This window comes from Lampetra planeri, chromosome 23 (genome assembly GCF_965212315.1).
Source record: "Lampetra planeri chromosome 23, kcLamPlan1.2.h2, whole genome shotgun sequence".
In the NCBI taxonomy this organism is placed as follows: Eukaryota; Metazoa; Chordata; class Hyperoartia; order Petromyzontiformes; family Petromyzontidae; genus Lampetra; species Lampetra planeri.
Window position 1 is genome coordinate 1,296,362 of NC_136129.1, and position 23,390 is coordinate 1,319,751.

General features: G+C 49.7%; 1 protein-coding gene across 1 annotated transcript in view; it reads right to left on the reverse strand.

Annotated features, from left to right (window-relative positions):
- Positions 1–392: 392 nt before the first annotated feature.
- The window catches only part of LOC144726512 (phosphatase and actin regulator 1-like), a 92,201-nt gene continuing 69,203 nt past the window's right edge, over positions 393–23,390 (reverse strand). Inside the window, 6 exon segments of the mRNA XM_078605308.1 lie at positions 393–438; positions 2,738–2,814; positions 4,985–5,125; positions 5,924–5,985; positions 7,490–7,545; positions 20,732–20,888. Coding sequence (XP_078461434.1) covers positions 393–438; positions 2,738–2,814; positions 4,985–5,125; positions 5,924–5,985; positions 7,490–7,545; positions 20,732–20,888 — 539 coding nt within the window.

Here is a 23,390-nt window from a genome sequence, read left to right on the forward strand (position 1 = left end):
CGCTCTCTTCGCTCGGCCGCCGTGATTTCTTTTTTTTAAATCGGAGCCAAATCCATCGACAGCAACAGCAATTTACTGAAACCGCCGCCGTCAAGGAGAAATAAACTCAAACGTCCTCTCCCCGGCTCCTCGCGAGGCTGTGCGGCAGCCACCAGCGCCACAATGAGAAGGAGGATCCCAAAGCGATTTCTCTCCGCCGATCAAAGAGACTTTGGCGACGTTCACAGATTTTAGCGAAAGCTGCCACCGGTGTTTGCTCGGTGTTTTTTTCTCTTATTCTTCTTTTTCCCCCGCAAGAGTTCAAAGTTTCTAAATCGTAAATTGGAAGCTTTTCCCGTGCGTTGCGTTTGAGACGTCTCGCTCGCTCCGTGCCAGAAGGCTTGGCCCACCCTTTAGAAGAAAAACTCCTCATTCTTCATCAGGCACTTGTGAGGCTGCCTGTGGACACCAGGTTGGGGTCCGCAGAGAAGAGAGAAACAGAATTCCGGCCAGGAGTATGGCGGCGAACGGCGATTATGGCCGGTGGAACCTGCACGAAGGAAAGACACGTTGGCAGTTTAGTGAGCGCACGATCGCCAACAGATACAAACAAACCCCCTTTAAAAAAAACTGAAACCATCACATCAGCAGAGGTGAGCTTTGGACTTGTATCAACTCGCTTAATCTGTAGCCGTCACTGATGAATGAATACACATTCAGAAAGACACACATTTAATCATGCATTCAACTGTTACTAACTTGAACACGATGCGTGGATACAGTGAATGCATACGCAGTTAAACGGATTGCACGTATGCACCCACAATGTTCCACTCGGGGAAGCAAACGGCCGTGAAGTGAACTCTGCCACACACCTCAGCGGGCATGCGAATACAATCACAGTCTGACCCCAGCCACTTGCACAGTGCAGGATTAATGTCTCAAAACTCTTGCTCTCCGTGTTCAGGGAACTGCTTTGCCAGGGCTCCACTTCTCACCTTGCTATTCTCCAGAACGTTTCTACATATTAACGGCGTAAGGCACTACCACTACCACTAGAGTACATGGTCTCCCCTATCCATAAAAACCCTATATTACTGTGCCCTATAGTCGTACAATCCTATTAACGTGTTGTTAAAAAAGGTACCGCCTATCCATAACAATCCTATATTATTGTGCCCTATATTCCTATAATACTATTAACTGTTCTTAAAAATAATAGGGTAAAGTAAGGTGAGAAGGAGCGCCAAAAAATAATTCCCAGAGAAGCGTTCCGGAATGTTGTGGCCGAGGCCTAAGCAGGGTGCTTTGCCGGCAACGAACCCCGCGTGACCCCCAGCTAAAGACGCGCACCGGTAAACGATGCCACGGCAGGTGTGCGTTGTGGATGGAGCAATTCTCAGAGGATCTAGGAAAGTCGGAGCTAGCGGTGACTTTCAGGGTTCACTTTCAATCCAATCTCACGTCACTTTACGCGAGAAGAAAACTACACCGGGGCCATGTCCATCCGTAAACATCCTCATTGGCAAATCTGCGCAATACTTTAGCTCATTCGTTAACCCCATTGTCAAGGCCAAGACACCTAAAGCGTCCACCCCTAATTGCTTTTTAACTATCCCAAAAACCAGACTTGAAAGCGATGACAAAGCCTTTGCCGTTGCAGCACCAAAGTTTTGGAACGACCTTGCGTCCTCCCTTAACATGGTAAATCTTCCTTCGAAAAATATCCTGAAGCAGAAGATTAGTGCCGAATACAACTGGATTTGCCAATGTGATTTGTAGCTTTCATCCTTACCCCGCGTAGTATCGATAGTTTCATTTTAACGTGCAATTTCATTGAGGGGCAACTGTGTGTTGCCTTGCTGTGGTCTGGGACTGTTCTTGTTGCTTCATATATTTTTCTATTTAAAGCTTTCGTGACTGCAGGGATTCATCTTCTTGGTTCTTTCGGTAAAGTCACGTAGAAGGGAAATAATAAAATGATAAAAATAAAACATAATAAAATACAATTCTCACAACGTTTCGGCCACAATGCAAGCAGCCGTCCTCAGGTGAAGAACAGGTCTGTCGGAAAGACAGCATCTGTATGTATCTTTCCGACAGACCTGTTCTTCACCTGAGGACGGCTGCTTGTGTTGTGGCCGAAACGTCGTGAGAATTGTATTTTATAATGTTTTATTTTTATTATTTTATTATTTCCCTTCTACGTGACTTTACCGAAAGAACCAAGAAGGATTCATATATTTTATTTATATAATTTTTGTGATTTGCTAACCGTCCCTTTCCGATACTTTGCACTTCATATCTCATCGGATTTCTCCAGGACGATTACGGATTCTGAATCTGATTTCAGTCTGCCGGAGGAATTCGAGGTTCAATATCGCGTCAACGTCCCAGCAATTATCGCTCATAACTCTCTGAAGAGGCGTGCGGGTTAACCTGTCAACCTCGGCTGCATGCAGTCGTGTTGCAGTCGTCAAATAAAGCACAACAGTTCACGTTAAATATCAGAATAGCACCACGCCCATGGCTACCTTTGTCTCCCCAGTGCTGATGTTCACACACTGCACCAGGTCCTCATTTGAGGCCGAGTCGACCTAGGGGAAGCCCAGCACCGGTTCTGATAATCATCGCCGATGTTGGCCTTGAGCGAAACTCGGGTAGCCGGGGGGTTCGTAGCGCAGCGCGCCGAAACCGCTGTGCCGCCGCTCCCTTCACGCGCACACTGTGGAGGGGGGGGATGGACGTGCGGCTCTACCGTGTGAGGTGCTTGCTGTGCTCGTGGACTTCCATCTCCCGGCTCTTGTATTCGTTCAGCTCCTTCCGTATTGCTGCCTGCGAGCGCAAGAGTCAAGCAGTCGTTAAAGCCGGGATGAAGAATCACGCTCGTGCATGGATTCCGTTGAAGCTTCCCGACGCGCACTTGCCCGAGGAAGTACAGATTTAATTGGTGCTAATGACGGGGAGAAGATTGCCTTGGAGGATTCAAAATCACGGATAATCCAAAAATATCCTTTTTCCGCGGATCTCTCCGCCAAAAACGAACGGTCAACCGATCGATGCTCGTGCTCAGTAATAATAACAACACTTTCCTGCTCCCGCACAGAAGACTCGGCCCACTTAGTGGATGATAGCAGAGCCACGCCAATCAACATCAATCAAACTTCGCCCGACTATTGTAAAGATCTGCCAACTACTGCACTGTAGAGGCGATCACGTGGATTTTGGGTTAACCGGAGCACAATTTGTTCAGTTTAAGCATGTGACCTGCAATAAACATTTCCAAGAACAATGTATAACTATTTTTACGTGATTAATTTGGGCTCGAGGGAAAATCCACAAGTTATTAAGTTGTCAAAATCTCAGGCGCGTGGTCAATCCGCAAATCGGTTAAACCACACGCGGATTAATCGGGAGTCCACTGTCGACTCAATTGTCGACAGTGTCGGCACGCCCGGAGCCCACGCGAGACGACTTCGTACGGCGGGCGACGTCCAAAGACGTTGCAGGGTGTGGCACCACGGGGTATGACGTCATCGGGCTAGTGTGAGTGCGGGGAGAGTGTGAGTTTTCTCTTAGCGCTGAGTGTTGCGTCCAAGTTTTGAGAAACTCTTTGATCAATGCTACCGGTTCCCTATTATTATGTAAGGCCCCGAACAGGGAAAACAACTTTATGCTGTACTGTAGTTTCATTCACGTTGGATCGTCTTCATGTCTCTACACAAGACTTTGCTTTTCAGAGAGACAGACGGACAAAGCTGGCACGTGAATAATTTCCACCTCGGTTGAAAACACTGTGGATCATTGCCGTGTGTACGTTGAACTTCGTTCGCACTCCGTACGTAGCCAAGCGTGCTAATTGGAGGTGCGGGAGAAGGACAATAAACTGAACACAAGAAGCAGTTCTAAAGAAACGAGTTGTCAATTTATATCATTTAAAAGCGCTTAGCTCCTGTGGCTTCATAAAATTGGAAGGACATATTTTTTAGTCGTTTGACTGTAACTCGATAGCTACTAACAGGTAACTCTTCGTACGCCTATTTAACCGACATTTTACAGGGGACATTTTCAATATGTAATTCTAATCAGGCCCCATGATGTAAACAAGTTGCAGTCTCAACATCTTATCGTTATTCAGTTTCTCTGGCCTCTCTATGTGATATGAAGTCGGGCCAATGGCCCAAAATATCGCCTGTTACGTACTTTTCCATTCAGGCCACTGTGCTCTTGGCAAATGTTTTGAGTTTTTTTTGTTGGTTTAACACGTAATAGGGCTTTCGCGACCAATATTATCCATAATATAGGTTTTTTTGGGTTAGATTACATAAATATAAATGTGGCGTTAAACCCACCACCACCTGACACAGCCAATTATTAAAGTTTGTCACGTAAACGGAACGCAATTTTTAGTTGTTTTTTTTGCTTGTTCACCCGCTGCCAACGCAGAATCACCACGATGGCATTTCTTTTCTCCACATCACTGGACCTCGGGCTCAGCGCGTTGTGCCCACTGCCAGGTGCAACGCAGGGACGCCCATCTTGCCGCTGAAGGTGGCCCAACGACCTTCGGCTGGCTCAGATCAGAGAGCACGAAACAAAAGGCCACATCTCCCACACCACGGAGATCTGTAGCTGTTACAGAGTGTTTGCTGGAATGTCAGCTGATGATAATAATCGCCTAATCACTCGTGAAAGAATCCGTAGGCTGATTTTCAGGAGGGTCCCCGCTACGTTGGGATGTTTGGCCAGCGACAACGGCATTGCACAATTTTAGCCACGAGAGGAAACCGGAGAACCCCGAGGAAAGCCCGCGCAGAACATGGGGAGAGAGAGAGGGAGAACACAGACTCCACGCAGAAAGTCGCACGAGTGGGGAGTCGAACCCAGGTCATTCCTGACGTTTGCGGCGCAAGCTTTATAGCCACGCTGCAAGCACCCGCTTCCCCCCTGCTTTGGGCTGCCCATCCTCAGCCGGTCCGCGAACTCCCGCACAATCAGGACTCACTTTGTCCGCGGCCGTGAGCCGGGTCCAGGGCTTGTCTGCCCGCCGGTCGTAGTCCTGCGCGTCCGACACCTCCACGTAGTCGTTGAAGCGGATCAGAATCCTCTTCTCTCGGAGCTCCTCCACCGTCGGCCTTTGACTCAGCTGACAGGTGCCGGGGGGGGGCGGGCAGGAGGGCACGGGGTTACTTGGGTTAGTCGCGTCGCTGTGTTGCGCGCACACAACCATTACAGAGGTGCAACGCACAAGGCGGACGTCTGCACGGGTTAACGTGTAAGGTCGTCGCAGCACAGTGCCGTGGTTCATCATAGTTTTTGGGTTAGGCCAGGTAACGATCTGATAACGTAACAATGGCGCCAGGTGACGTTATCCCGTTGCCATTGTTACCAATAATGTAACAATGGCGACAGGTGACGTTAACCCATTGCCATTGTTACCGATAACGTAACAATAGTGACAGGTGACGTTATCCTGTTGACATTGTTACCGATGATGTAACAATGGCGACAGGTGACGTTATCCCGTTGCCATTGTTATCGATAACGTAACAATGGCGACAGGTGACGTTAACCCGTTACCATTGTTACCAATAATGTAACAATGGCGACAGGTGACGTTATCCCATTGCCATTGTTATCGATAACGTAACAATGGTGACAGGTGACGTTAACCCGTTGCCATTGTTACCGATGATGTAACAATGGTAACAGGTGATCGTTATTCCGTTGCCATTGCTACCGATAACGTAACAATGGCGACAGGTGATCGTTATCCTGTTGCCATTGTTACCGATGATGTCCGGGCTCGGTGCTCCACAGCGGTAAGGGGTAACGATTGGGAGCGGTGTGCCCATGGGGGAGGGGAAAACAACGGGCGATGGGCGAGGGAGGGACGGGGTGGTTGGGGTAAATGTCCGAGGCTCGTAAGGAAATCTCTTCCCACCTTTCTCGAGAGCCTCTGCTTGATCTCCCTCTTCTCATCTCGCTCCTCATCGGTGTTCCGCTCTGCAATCAAAGTGGCGGCAACACGGGATCCATGAACGTCCGAGCAGGTACACGCACGCACCCACGCACGCATTTCGGTTTGCAACGCTCATGGTTTAGCCCTCACTTCAAAACTATTAAAACTAAAAGTTTGAACTATTCTTATTTTACCAGGTAAGGCCCACTGAGCTATGTAGCTCTTTTTGAGAAGCGATGTAGCTACAGGTGGCTTATCATGTGGAAATGTATAGGAGCCAAATACTCGCAAATGCACGTTGATTCTAAACGTGGAGGGTAAAACAGGAGGACCCGGAGAAAAATCCACGCGACCACGGGGAGAGACACACATCAACCCACGACCTCTTGTATACCAGGTGAGGTAGTTAACATCTCTCCAACCACTCGGAATAACCGCACTGCACACTGAACTCAAACTGTGGCCATGTGCTCGCCAACCACGCTGACCAGCATGGAGAAGTATGGTCAAGCAACCCCTACAACCCGCATGGTGTAGGCCCAATATCATCCAGCAGAGGAGGGCTGTGTGTGTACTCTACACATGGACGTACCAGGCCAAAGATTCAGGAGGAGAGAAGTAATTATCATTAATTACGTTATTATTAATTAAATTACATTTAATAAAAAATCGCACTAATTTAATTAATAGTATTAATTGTTGTTATTAATTATGATTGTTATTGATTGATGCTAATTATTGATTCATTTGTAAAATGTAAATTCTTCACATTTATGCTTCATGAGAAACGCACACCCATCTGGCATGGTATTATATATATGTCTATGATGGCCGTTTACCCAGGAAATCCTCGCGGAGTCTCAACACTCTTTCCAGGAGGGTCCTGCCACGTATATTGCAGGAGGCAGCAATGCTGCTGCTGTATGCAATCGCAAATTACCAATCAAAGTTGACATTTTTTTAAGGCACCTTTCTTAAAACCGAGGCCCCCTGTATGGAAAACTGTCCTCCATTTAACATTTTAAAATCATCCTGTTAAAATTCAGATTGATGTTTCGGCATTGGGATGTTTGGCTAGTGCCAGTTACATTGTGTGTTTGTGTTTATCTCTGGAAGGAAACCGGAGAACCGGGAGCAAGTGCATGCAGAGCACGGGGAAGAGAGGAACACCCAGACTACACGCAGAAAGGCACTCGAGTTGGGAATCGAACCCCGGTGCTTCTTGCTGCGAGGCGCGGCGAGTGTCACCAGCGCGCTGCTGCTGCTGCCGCTGCCGCCACCCCGGTGTTGGCGTGCGCGGCGCGTGAGGCTGTGATCTCGCGGCGCGTGAGTGAGGCGTGTGTGTGTGTGTGAGGCGTGTGTGTGAGGCGTATGTGTGTGAGGCTGTGCTCTAGCGGCGTGCATGTGTGTGTGTGTGTGAGGCGCGTGTGAGGTGCGTGCGAGGCACGTGTGTGTGTGTGAGGCTGTGATCTAGCTGCGTGCGTGCGCGAGTGTGCGCGTGTGTGTGTGTGTGAGGCGCGTGTGAGGTGCGCCGCGTGCCACACTCACGCTTCAGGATGTTGCGCTGCTCGAGCTCCTCCGCGGACGGCCGCTGGGTGAGCCTCCTGCGGAACAGAACGTAGATGACGCTGTGCACCATTTTCGCTCGCTCTCTCCACGTGCTCCGCTCTCTGCTCCTCCTCCTCCGCCTCGACTACCGCCACTGACAACGCAGCTTCTATCTTTCTCTTTGTTGGCCAAAAAAAAAAAGTAAAATAAATGTTTTTCCTCTCGCCGCTCCTTGATTAAATTCACGAGGAGCCGTGCGAGCCCTGGCGGCACAGTTAACCCGCTTCTCCGCCGCCTGACGCTGCGCGAGATCCCAATCGATGATGAGGGAGGCGGTGGCTCGCTTCCAAGACCGACTCCGATCGAGACTTCACCGAACTCGACTCGCGAGCGACGAGAATCAGCGAGACGCCGCTCCTCGGACAGGCTCGCCGACAAACGAAAAAACGGGCCCAGGAATCCTTTCACCAAGTACAAAATGTACGCAAACGCAGCGGCTTCACGCAGAGGTATTTGTCGTCAGAGGAGGGCTCTGCATGAGCAGACGAGGACTTCCCCTTTGCGCTATCGCGATCGAGAGTGCCCTGCGTGGCGGTGGCAATTTATAGACATCGCGCGTCCTCCCACGCACGGCGGGCGCGGGCGGGGGGGGGGACGCGGGAGATTCGTAGGCGGGGGAAGCCGATGCTATTTTTGGCTCTGCGGTACGACACGTTCAGAGGTGGCGTGCTGCATACGCAATGAGACGCTCCCTCACACCGCGCGGAAATCCCTGCACCGCCGTTCGTGCGCGGAACAGCGTAGCGGCGAGCCCTTTGTAAGAATCCGAAATTCCTCCACTGGGCACAAAGACCGACTGCTATTTTTAGCATTTTTGTGCTATTTTAAACTATTTTTTACCATGTAAGACCCACTGAGCTATGTGCCAATGTTCTTTACAGAAGCGACCTCGGCACCACCAATGATAGCTCAACGAAGCGGTTTGTCGCGTGGACATTTACAGCGGCAGCCAAACACTCTGAACGCGTGATGTTGATCCTAAATGTGGAGGGGTAAACAAGCGGAGAACGTGCACCCTTCAAATATACAGCAGCGGCAGCAGCAGGCGTCAGGGACGGGATCGAACCCACGACCTCCTGTATACCGGGCGAGGTAGTTAACATCTCGTCACTACGGTGCACGCTCGCGCTCCGAACACTATCCGGAGAACACGGCGAATTTTATCAGCGAATGTGCGATTTTGCAAATTATTTGCTGATGCTACATAAATAGGTGATGCAAATTCCAAGGGAGATATTCCCCTATGGCCTACACAGACCGTTGATGTTAGCGAGCACCTATTAAGGCTATCACAGTGCACAATGGGATGGTGCAGCTAGTAGCACCAGGCTCAGCCGCCTTTGTCTCTCCAGTAGTGATATTCACACAGCGCACCCGGGCACTCAATTCAGGACCGGTTTAAATATTCTCTACTGATTATAGCCACAGCCAGGAATCAAATTCAGGTCAGACTGTTGGGACAAGTGCTGTTAGCGAGCACCTATGAAGGCCTGCACGGTACACCATGTCAAACCGCCTTTGTCTCCCCAGTGGCGATGTTTACACACCACACCAGGTGCTTGTTTGAGGCTGAGTCGAGCTAGGGGAGGCCCAAGACCGGTTCAAATAATCGTGACTGATGTTGGTCATGAACGGGAATCGAACTCGGGTCGCCAGGTTTGTAGTGCAATGCACTGACCACCGCACCACCGCTCCACCCGTACACAATACACGGACACGCAAACGCTCAGGCATGCAATTTCCTGTCGCGATAAATCACAGTATAAATTGTGCTCTCCCTCAATGTGCGTTGACTGTTTATGCTGATAAATGCTGCAAGCTATTTTTAAGTGGTCCCCACCGTGCAGTAGATAACAGGGGATTGTCATCGTCATCACCGTCACACACACGATGGCAATTGTGGAACTTGGGCAAGACTGGTTTCTCATTCTGCACAACTGCCAGGAGATAATATTGACCTCTGATATCCGCTGAAGGTTATTAGCGCGCCTAGAAGCAGCAATTTATGACGATGACATTAGAAACCGGGGAAAGCACCGATGATTGATCAGCGCGATCGCTGTACTGTCCTATCGGCGTCGGGCGATTCCCACTCTCCGGAGCTCACAAATCGCAATTAAATTCCTGAAAACAAACTGCGATTCCCAACGGGCGTTGGGGGATTCGTCGTGGAACGATTTGCGTAGGGACGCAACGGTTCACGCATCCAACGCACCGCTGAACTGCAACGATTCACAGTCGTGATTTAATTTATACTCTTCGCTCTTCAGAGAAGGACCCTACTACCCTCCCAGCCTCGGCTCTTGCGCTCAATGCTGGGGAGGTTGGGTCTTCTCAAGCGCTGCCCCCCAAGGATCTGGAATGCCTTGCCGGCGGTGATCCGGCACGCTACAGGGCCTCGGTGTGTTGAGGGGGGAGTGCAAGACTCACGATTTTCTCATGGCTTTTACTTAAACATTATTTAATTGTCTTTGCATTTTATTTTAGTGTGCGATGTTTTCATACCCCCTTGAGTGGAGGTGGTATTACATTTAAAATAAATATGGTTTACGGTTTGCAATTCAGGAGTCGGTTATTTTTATTTTCTAAATACTCACCTCTGTTGCATCGCTTTCTCCCGCGTTCCTTTTGTGCACAGGTTTTGATCACTCTATTAGCCCAAATTGCAACATTAGCAAGTCAAACTATTTGCACACATTGTAATGCATGTAAAATTGTACATGCACGATTCAAGGAACGCATGTGAGAGATTAAGAATAGGGCGCCGTGGTAGCGAGATGTTAGCTACGCCGCCCGGTACGCAGGAGGTCTTGGGTTCGATTTTGACGCCCGCTGTATATTTGGAGTTTACATGTCTCTCTCTCTCCGCGTGATCGTGTGGATTTTTCTCTTGGTATTCTGGATTTTCCCTCCACATTTAGAAACATGCATTTAGAGTATTTGGCTGCAAGACACTTCCACATGATAAGCCACTTTGTTGAGCTATTATTTTTCACCAGGTCGCTTCTGATATCGAATTAAAGAAGCTCAGTGGGCCTTACCTGTTAAAAGAGAAAGTTTAGTTTCTGAATTGTAATCTGAGAATTCATGCTTAACTAAAAGATCGCCATTAGAATCCCATTGATGTGAATTGGACCCAGGAATTTCCCTCGCGACATTTTAGTGAGCGAGGAATCGCTGATGGAATCTCCATCCCATTCCAATTCTGATTCCCGTTTTCCCAGTGGGATTAATTGGGTTCCATCGGTCAGTCCTTGGGCTGTCAAATGACCCCGTTCACTTTAACGTCGACGCAGTGATATCCATTTCAATTAACGGCATCCCCTTAACAGCCCATTCCCTTTGATTGCTCGTTCATTTCAATGGCGGTTCAACTGCCGATTGTATTATGATCGCCACTATATTACGACATTGATACACACGAGCCCTGTCGGAATCCTGCCGAGTCCTCCGTTTTTCTTCCTCCATATTTAGAATCAACACGCGTTTAAAATATTTGGCTGCTATACATTTCCACGCGATAAGCCACTTCGTTGAGCTATAACTTCTGACCAGCCCGCTTCTGAAAAAGAGCTACATTGCTCAGTGGGCCTTGCCTGGTCAAATAAAAAAAAGTGCATTTCTTAGTACCTTCAAGGAATGTTAAAATCACGTGTGATGTTCAGGGGAAATCCACGTTGTTGCACTCTGTTCGCCAGCGTGCTTACAGATCTGTCTTAGAATCTAGGATGGTGACAGCAGCACGATCCCAGAAGGGATGGGATCGCGATTTGAGTCGGCGGTGAGGAACATCGTTCAGGTCTTGGTTGATGATAGTTGTTGGTGGTTGTCGCTGGCAATAAAACGTGTAAACTCACTTTTAGTTTGCACGTCTCTGCAGATTTTTGGTGGTAGAATGTTCACCAGAACAGGGAGCCAGAGGAATGGTGCCAGCTTCAGTGTTCTGGTTTGATGCGCATTGCGTTGTTAAATCGAGTACGATTCCTGCAGGAACCTCCCGGCACTCATGTCGGTGTTGAAGGGAGCTGTCGGTGTGCTGCCCAGTGAGTCCACTGCACAACAATATTTCCAACTCGGGTTGAATTCCTGATCATAATCCAGATTACTGCCAGGATTTATGTTGAACTTCTTTCGTACCGTACGCTGCCATCCGTGCTAATCGTAGGTGCGGGGGAAGGTCAACAAACTAAACACAAAAAGCAATTAGAAAGGAATGAGTTTTCAAACTAGATGATTAAAAAGTGCATTTCTCCAGTGCCTTTCCAATAAGCGTTCCGGACGATCCGCCAACCCTCGCTGCCTCCACAATGCTGGATCAAAGGCGTGCGTAGCCACCGCCACCGCCCAGATGAGTTTGTGTATAAGTCTGGAATCCCTTGCGTGCGTGACTCCAGAGGGCATTCCTGCACGAGCCACTGGCCGATAGAAGTTGATGTTTGAGCAGGGCCCAGTGTGCAATTTGGCAAATTCCAGCACCAGCCCACTGGGCAATATAATTCGGATTTGAAGTTTCCGTGACTGCAGGGATCTATACTCTTTGGTTCTTTCGGTAAAGTCACGTAAGTATAAAAAATGTAATACATTAAATCACGACGTTTCGGGCACAACACAAGCGTCTGTCATTAGGTGGGACAACCACAGCAAGTGGGCGAAAGGGCTGCCTCTCACTCCCAGCCCCGCCCACTTCCCCCCCCCCATCACTTCTGCAACGTCCCCTAAATGCTCTCGCAGTGCTTCCCTCCCCCAGCCCCACACCCCCCCTCTCTATCTCTCCTCCCTTGCTCCTCCCCCCTCTCTTACCTACATAGCAACTTGTCACGGCAGCCCTTTCGCCCACTTCAGCAATTGTTTCTTGCTGTGGTTGTCCCACCTGATGACGGATGCTTGTGTTGCGCCCGAAACGTCGTGATTTAATTTATTTTATTTTTTCTACCTACGTGACTTTACCGAAAGAACCAAAGAGTAATATAATCTGGGCTCAGCAGCATAGACCCCCCTGGCACCCAGTGACAAAATAATTTCGTTTTGGGTGACGGTGTTGATACCAACCTAAGGTCTCAGCAGGTGCTGCTGGCTGCACAATGCGGTCACCGTCTTTGTTCGATGGCCAGCCAGTTTATGCCCTTTGACTAAGGAGCGTTGAGTCCGCAACCCGGCCTAAGTTCCCGGCCTTAATCGTGATGACGGTCAGGGTCGATTCAGCCTGAATCGAGCAAGCCCCGTGGCGGTCGCTTTGCTCCAAACGTGACCAACGTGCTCGAGGCGAACGAGGCAGGGCGTGCGTTGGTGCTCACCACGCCGCCCGCTCACAACCGAGGCCATTACAGGTGACGGCTGACAGTGGCCCGCACCGACAGGCTTGTGCGAGGCGAGCGTGGCTCAGCGTGGTTCTTCCTCCTGCTCCTCTACGTGTATTTCACGGCGCCCCGGCACTCGGACACAGCGGTGCGTGTGTGTCACACATCTCTGCGTGTTATTCATCTTCATTAGTGTGCGCTTTTAAACGAGCAAGCGTGCATTGCTCACCCTTTCGTTAAAGCCCCCATTGATTTCCTCGCTCTCTGTGTGGAAAATGTATAACGACCCATCCAAATGGTAATTGCATCTGGGGATTGGATGTGGTGGTCTAACCTGTGGATATTTTTGGGGCAGTGGCACGGCCCGGGCGGTAGCACGCTCGTGGGTTGAATCTGGTAGCCCGCCATGATTATTGGTGTGGGTGAGATGTTAACTACCTCGCTTGGTACACCGGAGGTCACGGGTTCGATCCCGACCCTGGCGCCTGTATATTTGGAGTTTGCACGTTTCTCTCCCCCTGGATTTTTTCTCCGGGTCTTCCGGTTTTTCCCTACACATTTAGGATCAACATCACGCGTTTTTGGCTGTTATACATTTCCACCGTGATACGCCACTTCGTCGAACTATCATTTGTGATGGCCAGGTCGCTTCTGAAAAACTATATAGCTCAGTGGGCCTTACCTACTTAGTTAGGTTTCTCACCACTGCAGGAGAAACGACGACACACCGACTCAACTTTCAGGTGCTCACCCTGAACCGGACACTCGCATGAGCACCACCAAATGTCCATGGGCCACCCAAGGTCACTCTCCTAGAACTAAATCTCTGTGACGCTGCCCCCTCCCCAACACAGCAGGTTAACTGGCCCTCCATCCGAGAGGGTGGGAAGCCAGGCCTGCGCAGAAGCCTGCGAATATGCTAAAACAAAAACCTCTCCTACGTACAGCAGACTCGCGATTATATGCGTGCAGTTTATCCGATTTGCGGATTAACCGCGCACCTGAGATTTTGACATAAATCAATCACTCATGGATTTTCCCTTGAGCCCAAATTCAAAATCTACAAACAGTTCTACGTTACTATTCTTGGAGATGTTTATTTACAAGTCAGGTGCGTAAAACGAACAAATATGTTACTCCGGTTAATCCGAAATCCACGTGATCGCCTGTACAGTACAGGAGTTGCCAGATCCAAACAATGGTGGGCAGAGTTTGATTGATGTTGATTGGCGTGGCTCTACTATTATCCACTTAGTGGGCCGAGTCTTCTGCGCAGGAGCAGGAGCGTGTTATCACTGAGCACGCACAGTGATAGCTCTATACATCCACTGCTGGATTACGACCTCCCCAAGCCGTGCCGGTCGTGAGGGTGGATTGGACGTACGTCACGGGTCCGTGCGGACTGGTGAGGCCGGGGAAAATAGCTGTGGGAGCGTAGAACAGTCCAGCAATGTATGCTGCTGCAATGCTCTCTGCTTTCACACAGTGTAGCCATGCAGCCTGTAACGCCTGTTATGAGTGGTTGCGACCATCTCAGAAATATCCAGGCTGCATTCTTGCTTCATTTTCAAAATCAACATTCTGCATTCTGGGTGATTTGTCATAGGCAACGCCTGTTACCAGTGGGATATTCCCATCATGCCGTGGCTAGCTTTGATCGCATTAAAGAGATGGATTCGTGGGATGTCCCTGTTTCGTGTTTCATCTGTGTTGGAGATGTGTTTTTTTCCCCGCATAATCGCACGCTTGTGTGCGTGCAGTATCCGCAGCAGACCCGGCTCCGGCTTTCTGTCGGGCGGAAAGGGGGGGCAGCCACCCTGCTACATGGGGGGGGGGGGGTCGGCGTGGCAGTGATTTACCACCGAGGAAAGTGAACGTCGTAGGCCAAAGGGACATTTGGTGGTGCTTGTGTGTGTGTGTGTTGCATCGGCCAGTCAGCTCAGTCAGTCAACCCATGGCACCTGGGTCTGTCCCGTGACCTCCTGCCAGCAGGCGTTCAACACTTCCCGTGGCCTTAAAGTACATTTAGCCTGGCACAAGCGCCGTGGTGATGTTGTTGTCGTGTTGCGGTGGTGTAGCAGTTAGCGCTCTGCGCTACGAACCCAGTGGAACCGATTTCGATTCCCGCTCACGGCCAACATTGGTGACAATGATTTGAACCAGTCCAGGGCCTCTCCTAAGTGAACTCAGCCTCAAAAGTACCTGGTGTGGTGTGTAAACATCGCCAATGGGGAGACAAAGGCGGTCGGGCGTGGTGCTGGCCACCCACCCCCTCATGTACCGTTCCGGCCTTCATAGGTACTCGCTAACAGCACTTGACCCAACAGTCTGTTAAGGCTACACGGGGGATCTTTGTATTTTTTGCGTACAAGCGTGAGCACATGCCGAGGGTGCTTTACCTTTTTTTCCCACGGTGAAAAATCTCAACACAACCCAAGACCTACGTTGTGGGCACTCGTTCGCAGACGACTGACTTAAATCCATCGCACAATTCATCTCGATTTAAAGCTTTCGTGACTGCAGGGATTCATCTTCTTGGTTCTTTCGGTAAAGTCACGTAGAATGGAAATAATAAAATAATACAAATAAAACATAATAAAATTATTCTCACGACGTTTCGGCCACAACGCAAGCAGCCGTCCTCAGGTGAAGAACAGGTCTGTCAGAAAGACAGACCTGTCGTGAGAATTATTTTATTATGTTTTATTTTTATTATTTTCTATTATTTCCATTCTACGTGACTTTACCAAAAGAACCAAGAAGACAATTCATCTCGTCGAGGGAAGGAACTAATAACAGGTGGGTCTTGCCACGTACGGCTGTCACCATCCTAGAATCTAAAACGGATCAGTAAGTACGCTGGCGAACAGAGTGGAACAACGTGGATTTCCACCGAACTTCACACGTGATTTTAACCTTCCTTGAAGGCACTGAGAAATTTCCTGTTTTTATTTGACCAGGTAAGGTCCACTGAGCTATGTAGCTCTTTTTCAGATGTGAGCTGGCCAGAAATGATCGCTCAACGAAGTGGCTTATCATGTGGAAATTTATAGCAGCCAAATACTCGAAACGCGTGTCGATTCTAAATTTGAGGTCGGGGTTCACGGCGCTGCCTGGAGAGGCGCGGCTTGGAGGGCCGCCGAGCTGCGGAACCGGCAAACTGCCATGGGCCTCACGCGAAAGAATGGCCTCACAGTGGGCCTGGTTCGTTGTTGTTGTTGTTGTCGTCGTCACGAATGAATAGGGAACCTTACGGGCAGGGCAGCCTTGATGACGCATATCATAACACGTGCAAAGGGGACCGTGAAACTATTCATGGGAACCATCCGTGGGCCTCCTGTAAGTCTGCAAATAACAGAACACGTTTGAGGCTGTCAAAATTGTGGTGAACGACAGACGGGGGTTGCGCAGAGAAGCAGGTTGTAGCTGAGAGGGAATGATGCCGATGGATGGAAACAAAAAATTATGAACGTACAGAAATATATGCAGTGCACTCTCGATTAACCACGCTGATGACGGGGAGGACGGCCGCGGATAATTAGAAATCGCGGATAACCCAAAAATATCCATTTTCCGCAGACGATTTCGATTGTTACTCTTTCGATTTAGAATGACTAACGATAACACTTTCCACGCAGAAGACTCAGCCCACTAAGTGGATGATAGCTGAGCCACGCCAATCAACATCAATCAAACTCTGCCCATTGTTGTGAAGATATGCAACTACTGTACTGTAGAGGCCATCATGTAGATTTTGGATTAACCGGAGCACATATTTAATCGGTTTAATCAGGTGGCTTGTACTAAACATTTACAAGAATAAGAATGCATAACTGTTTTTAGATGATTAATTTGGGCTTCCGGGAAAATTCAATGCGTTTTTAATCTGTCAAAATCTCAGGCGCGCGGTTCATCCGCCAATCGGATGAACCGCACGCGGATAATCGAGAATCTGTTGCATTGAGTCGCCTCTTGTGATCGGAGCACGTGAACACTGCGATACAAATTGGCTGCTAAGTTACGTCGCAACTGGGGGGTCTTCAGACACAAGAGTGTCTCAAGGTGCCGTCCACAGAGCGTGGAGCCCACAAACACACTGACCTCGGCATCACACCCACGGGCACTCTCCTCCGCATACAAAGCGCGAGCCCATTAGGACCACGTGAGCCCCAGGGAACGGCAGGCGGGCTCACTCTGCCGAGCGTGCCTATTCTTGCCGTTTAATCATCGCAGCCGGCTCGATTGCCGCAGCCTCGGCACTCTGCACGAGCCGCGCCGTAAATAGCCTCCTTTGCCAAAAATAGCACCGACGATTCATGCACGGCAAAAGCAGAAAAAACATTAACCCTCGAGCGTCAGGAACCTCCCTTCGCGATTCGTGGAGAAAATTACATTCCTGTAGGAGAACACGACATCCACCCACAGCAGCTGCCGGGTTGCCGAGCGTGTCATACTCGTGCATCAGCGTGGGAGTTGTTGGAATTCCTGTTTAGTACATGAACATCGGTTGACACACCAGACATCCACGATTTCCCTGCGCATCTAAGATGTGTGCCAGGCCGTCAGAACACCGATCGCTGGGCAACTCGAACAGTGGCTTTAATCCAGTTCTCATCGCAGTTCCCTACCGGATTCGTTTAGGCGGAGAAAGGACAACAGAACGTGTGCTCTGAAATAACGTGAACCAACATTTTTTATCTTTATATTATAGTTAACATATTGTCTTCTTCCTGTCCGAATGAAAGCGGCAAAGGCAGCGTTGTTGAGGCCTTCATCCAGCGGTAGATAGATAGTGGCTGACGGTGATGATGACGTGGTGCACGTGCACGAGCGGATTTTTAATTCGTGTGAAGTTGGGGAGGAGTCTGCATCACCCATCAGAGGCAAAGTTCAAAGAGGCTCTTTCTTCATGCAGCTGCAGAGCGCTGCAGACCTTTGGAATATTTTAAAGGTTTACGAGTTTATTTTATCATGAATTATTAACACATGAACCACCGAATGCGATATTGCATGGCAGTTAACGTAGGCTGATTAATACTGCTCTAGATATAACACTATCGTCATGATTGTCAACAACTCATGTCGAATTATATAATTTTCAAGTAATTTTTTGTGGCTCCAGGCCTCGGGCCTTGTGACGTTGAGAGTTTTGGGCACAGTTTGCACGAAGAACGCTGCATAAACTGTAAGCTATGAATAATATTACTGCGATTATAGTTCAACTCAAAGCATTCAGTGTAACTGAACACTTAAAACTCCGATGGCACTTGAAAGAAACTGATGATGCGAACCGACCCACTTGTTTTTCCAGAAATCGGGGAAATTCCAAATCAGAACTCAACCACTGGTGCAGCTGTCATAACAAAAACAACAACCAGCTGTGACGATGGGTTACACAGAGATCGCTGCAATGTTGGGCTCAAGACAAACACGAGCGAAACGATCGTCGTGCGGAACTACACAAAACGCAATGATTAAAACTAAACTATTTTTACTTTACCAGGTAAGGCCCCGCTGAGCTACCTATCTCTTTTCCAGAAGTGATCTGGCTATCACAAATGATAGCCCAACGAAGTGGCTTATCACGTAGAAATATATAGCAGCCAAGTACTCTAAATGCATGTATCTAAATGTGGAGGGAAAAACTGAAGGGCCTGGAGTCAAATCCACGTGACCATGGGGAGAGAGACGCGCAAACTACAAATATACAGCAGGCGTCAGGGTCGGGTTCAAACGCACAACATCCTGTATACCAGGCGAGGTAGTGAACATCTCCAAGCCACCATATCGCCACCATGATTGTTGGAGAGACACAGCAAAATACGTAGCGCTGCTTGGGGCGCGTATTGAGGGCGGATTAGGATGGCAGCAATGTGGGTCAGGGAAGCAGTTGTAAATCCGAAGCGTCGTTTCGACTTCAACAAAGTGTGGGCTTGGGGCAGGCGTCGCTGCTGAACGCCCTGGATGATGGCTCATGGACAAAGACCGGCGATGGAACAGCAGCCACAGGAGGGCACAAGCAGGAGACGGAGCAAAGAAATGAGCTCGCGTAACAAGAGGCGACCGGAGATCCGCGCTATATAATGTTGCAAGGCTGCTCATGAATTAAATGCAGCAACACCCTCGCTTTACGTAGGGGATGCGTTCCTGAAAGGTGCGACGACGATGATCGAATCGACGTCAATCGAAGCGATGTACAGGGTAGTAGTAGTGGTTGGTGGTGGAGGCGAAGGCTGAGAGGCGACGGACAACGAGAGAGGGGGGCGGACGATGGCGTCAGCGACGTGAGCGTGCGGAGAAAAGGTGACACAAATAACAAAGCGATGACGAATCTGCGAAACGACGTAGGAGCTGGAGACGTTCATTGGGATGTTACTACAAATACAATCAACACACCATGAGAAGGCCAAGGCACGGGAAGGCATTCAGCAGCAGATTGACCACGGTTGATGATGATGAAAATTCAACGTCAATATTAAATTCTAGATTTGAAGTTATCGTGACTGCAAGGATTCATACTCTTTGGTTTTTTCGGTAAAGTCAAGTAGGTAAAAAAAAAATTAATCACGACGTTTCGGAGGCAGTAATTTTGCTGTGACGATTCCATCTGAAGACGGAGGCTTGTGTTGCCTCTGAAACGTCGTGATTTAATTTATTAAAATAGAGTATCAATATTAAAATTGCAATTACTCATTTATACTTTTCATACACGCTTCACATTGTCTACAAACATGTTTGCATTTTTCCTTCACGTTGCGTTATGTTGGTGCAGAAATTGGCTGGCCGATGTGTGCATCACCACTAGCAAGGGGTTAACCAGCGAGGAGGTGGCGTCTCAGCGGTGCAACAAAAGTGCGAATCGCTGAGTCAGGGCCTCGGTCTAAACATTTCATACACATCTAACAAACGCCCGTAAATGCTCACGGCGTAATTCCTCAAAAATGACTCTGTGGTTTGCATTCCCCAACACGGGCAGATGGACGGCTCCTAACTCCATTACAATTTTCACAGGCATTTCATGCCACATATTCTTTCAAGTGCAAATCGTCCACAAACTAAATGTGTAGCGATCACGCTGCTAGTACCGATCCACGTAGCCCTGCACGTGCGCTGCGTACAATCGCGTTCGCACCCCAGACCTCTTTGCAAAGAGAGGTTGCGTGAGCGTCAATGACGACCTTTCCTCTCCCCGCCAGCGAATATTACGCGCGCGCGTTTTGTGATGTGCTTTCCGTGTTACACAATGTTGAGCCGTTTGAGCAGCGTAATCAAACGCAAATCCTGATAGCGCGCGCGTGCAGTGGAGATGAAGGAGGACGCCCTTGAATAGGAGGGTGAACACATTCCCCGTCACGCTCGCTGCCAGCGGGGTCTGTGCCCCGTCAGCACCCGGAGGGAGTTTACCCAACAAGGTTGGACCCCGGCCACCACGCCCCCCGGACCCTGCGGACGAGCCACCCCCCCCGCGCGCCGTCGTAAACGCCGATATAATCCGCAAGAAACGGTCCGCCAATTCCCGTGGCGCCGGCGCTGCTTACAGCTCACGCCACGTGCGGGACACCCCCCCCCCCCCCAACTCGTCCTGCACTCCTAGCTCGCCAAAGAGAGCACTCGGAGAATACGAGCACATTCGTCCGTGGCAATAATTATCGTGACCCAAGAAAGCCCCAACCGAGTCTCACGACTCTTCTTCAGAAGCGTCCTGCCAAGGTTTCCCAGTATTGGGGGGGGGGGGGCGGTAATTGCCGTCTTGATGCCAACTGCATTTTTGGCAAACTGCACCGCGACAGCCTTCGTCGGTGCTTTGCTAACAGCACTCACCCTAACGGTGGAGGGGTAGAATCTTGTCTTTGTGTGAGTGCGTGAGCGTGCGGCGTTTCCGTACCGCGACAGCTTCGTGCCGATCTGCTGCCGCTGCTCCTGCCGCTCGACCGACGACTGCCGCGGCAAGATGTTCTTCCTCTCCAGCTCCTCCTTGCTGGGCCGGTTCCGCAGCTTGGCGGCCAGCGAGTCGCGCCGGGCCACCTTCCGCGCCAGGCCTGCTGTAAAAGCGCACGCGGCACACACCCCACCCGATGTGAGAGGTCACCGTCCGGGGTCACGGTGAACTCCCCTTGGTGGCGGCGGCGGTGAGCGGGCACCACGGTGCGGCCGCGTCCCACCACAGCGGAGGGGTCTCTCCAGGTGACGGTGGCGACGTCGCAGCAGCAGCTTGATTACCACCACCCCCCCTAAAGACGTGACAACAACCTCGTTGTTGTGACCAGAAAACCTCGTCGCAGCACACCGGGAGTTGGGGGGGGGGCTACACTTTCAGCTCGACGTTCTCTGGAATGCTGCTCGGCTCTCTTGGAAGCAGGGATTATCCGCACAAGGCACTACCCCTAGGATGTGTGATCCTACGTGATCGGCAGTATGGAAATTGCGTGCCAAAATAATGGCTGGTGGTGTACCGGACTGTTCTGGTTAAAATCAAGCACTGGAAAAACTCCCCAAGTTTCAATATGTGGCAACAACAATTCATCAGGGAAGGTGTCTAATGCTGTTCCCTTTACCCGGGAATGTTTCACCTGAATGTCCACATCATCTATGTCCATGTCTACTCCTCATGATCGCGGACACGCCGTGCGATCGTGGACATGCAACCCAATTTTTGGACCGTACAGAGACACACATAGACGGAGACTCATTGAGACACCCAGAGACACGTATAGATACATAGAGACCCGCAGAGACATATAGAGATGCATTAAAGATGAGCCACAGTGTGATCAGGGCCATGCACCAAAACTATGGACCGATAAGAAACCCATAAACACAGCGATCCCTTCCTGCAAACCGCCGCGGTTAGCAAGACTAAAGGTTTATGGAAAGTAGGGGGTTTGGTTCCACGGCCTAACTACCGCATCCTATGCGTTCAGCAAACGTGAAAAATATGTACAGTAACTACTATTTGATTCTTTCGGTAAAGTCACGTAGAAATAAGTAAAATAATAATAGAATACGACGTTTCGATTGCAACACAAGCTTCTATTATTATTTAATTTCTTTCTACGTGACTTCTTCCGAATGAACCAAATACTAATTCCTGCGGTCACGAAAGCTTTGAATCTAGTTTGTACTGCAACTGTCAAACATACCGTACTCTGTGTGAACTAAAATTATGTTCACATTAATAGTGAACACAAATACTTTTGAATGACATTTAACATTGCTACTCCGATCGGCACGGGTCGGCTACATACTGTGTGAAAGAAGTTCAACATACATATTGTAGCGAAGTCCAGATAACGATGACAGTGACGTTGATGTTGATATTAGGGGAGGGTTGGTAGGGGCTTTCCTTCTTCCTTAGAACTTGTTTCTCTAAAGACAACACTACGCTCACCTTCACCACCACCAGCTCGACGCTTAGGGGCCATGATTAGGGGATAAAAAGTGAGTAATATTGTGCAGTAATTGCGCTGCAACTTTCACGAGGTATAAATTCGAGCATTTCTACGATTTGAGAGACTGCTGCGTAACAACTGAACGACGCTGATGTGTACCGTACTCCATAACATCGGGTTTTATGGGTTAAATCGCCTAAATATAAATGTGTCATTAAGTGGCGTTGTATTTACGCGATCTAACCCCTCCCCCTCCCCAAAAAAATTCGATATTACGGATGATATTGGTCGTGAAAGCCTTCGTGTTAAACCAAAGTATTGTACTACACGCAAAGGCAAGCGTGGTGGGTTAGACACGCGCTTGACGCGCCCCTGGTGGCGGATTGCTGGAACAGGGCTGGAGATTTGAAATCGCGGTGAGTGGGGAAAATGAAACTGTGGTTACGCGAAACTGTGTACCATGGTTGTCAAACACATTCCTGCGGAGGGAGATAGTAGGAACGTTGGGTTGCTCGGTCAATGGCCAGGGTCAACGGCGGCGTGGTGTATTCCGCAAATATGGCCGACTGTGGGGGCGGGCACAAGCCAGCGTGAGTAGGTTAAACGTTGAGTTTTATAAGGGCACCACGGGGTGACCAGCCCCTCCCCACTCAGCCCCACCCCACCCTCCCCTCCCCACCCAGCCCCTCCCCTCCCCACCCAGCCCCTCCCCACCCTGCCCCTCCCCACCCTCCCCTCCCCTCCCCTCCACCCAGCCCCACCCCTCCCATTTTTGGATGCACGACGGACGGACACAATAATCCCCTGTGGGCTGGTGTAACCAGGAGGTTCCTACCAGTAAAACGGTATACGTAAGATTATGCGTGGATACTCGAAACCGCTGTTGACGAGGGATTGCTGTACGGTACATAGATCCGACCGTTTCCGTCCAGTATTCACCGAGCTGCATTGGCTGGTTGTCGAACGAATACACGTTAAGGTCGTGCTCAATACACACAAAGTGGTCGCCACAAATCATCATCATGCAAACTCTGGGCATCCTCGCGGTAGCGGCTTTTGGCTAGCCATCGAACAAAGACGGTCACCGTATCGCGCGGCGCTTTCAGATGCGCTTCCGCGGCCGTCTGGAACGTTCTCCCTTCCGATGTGAGGAAG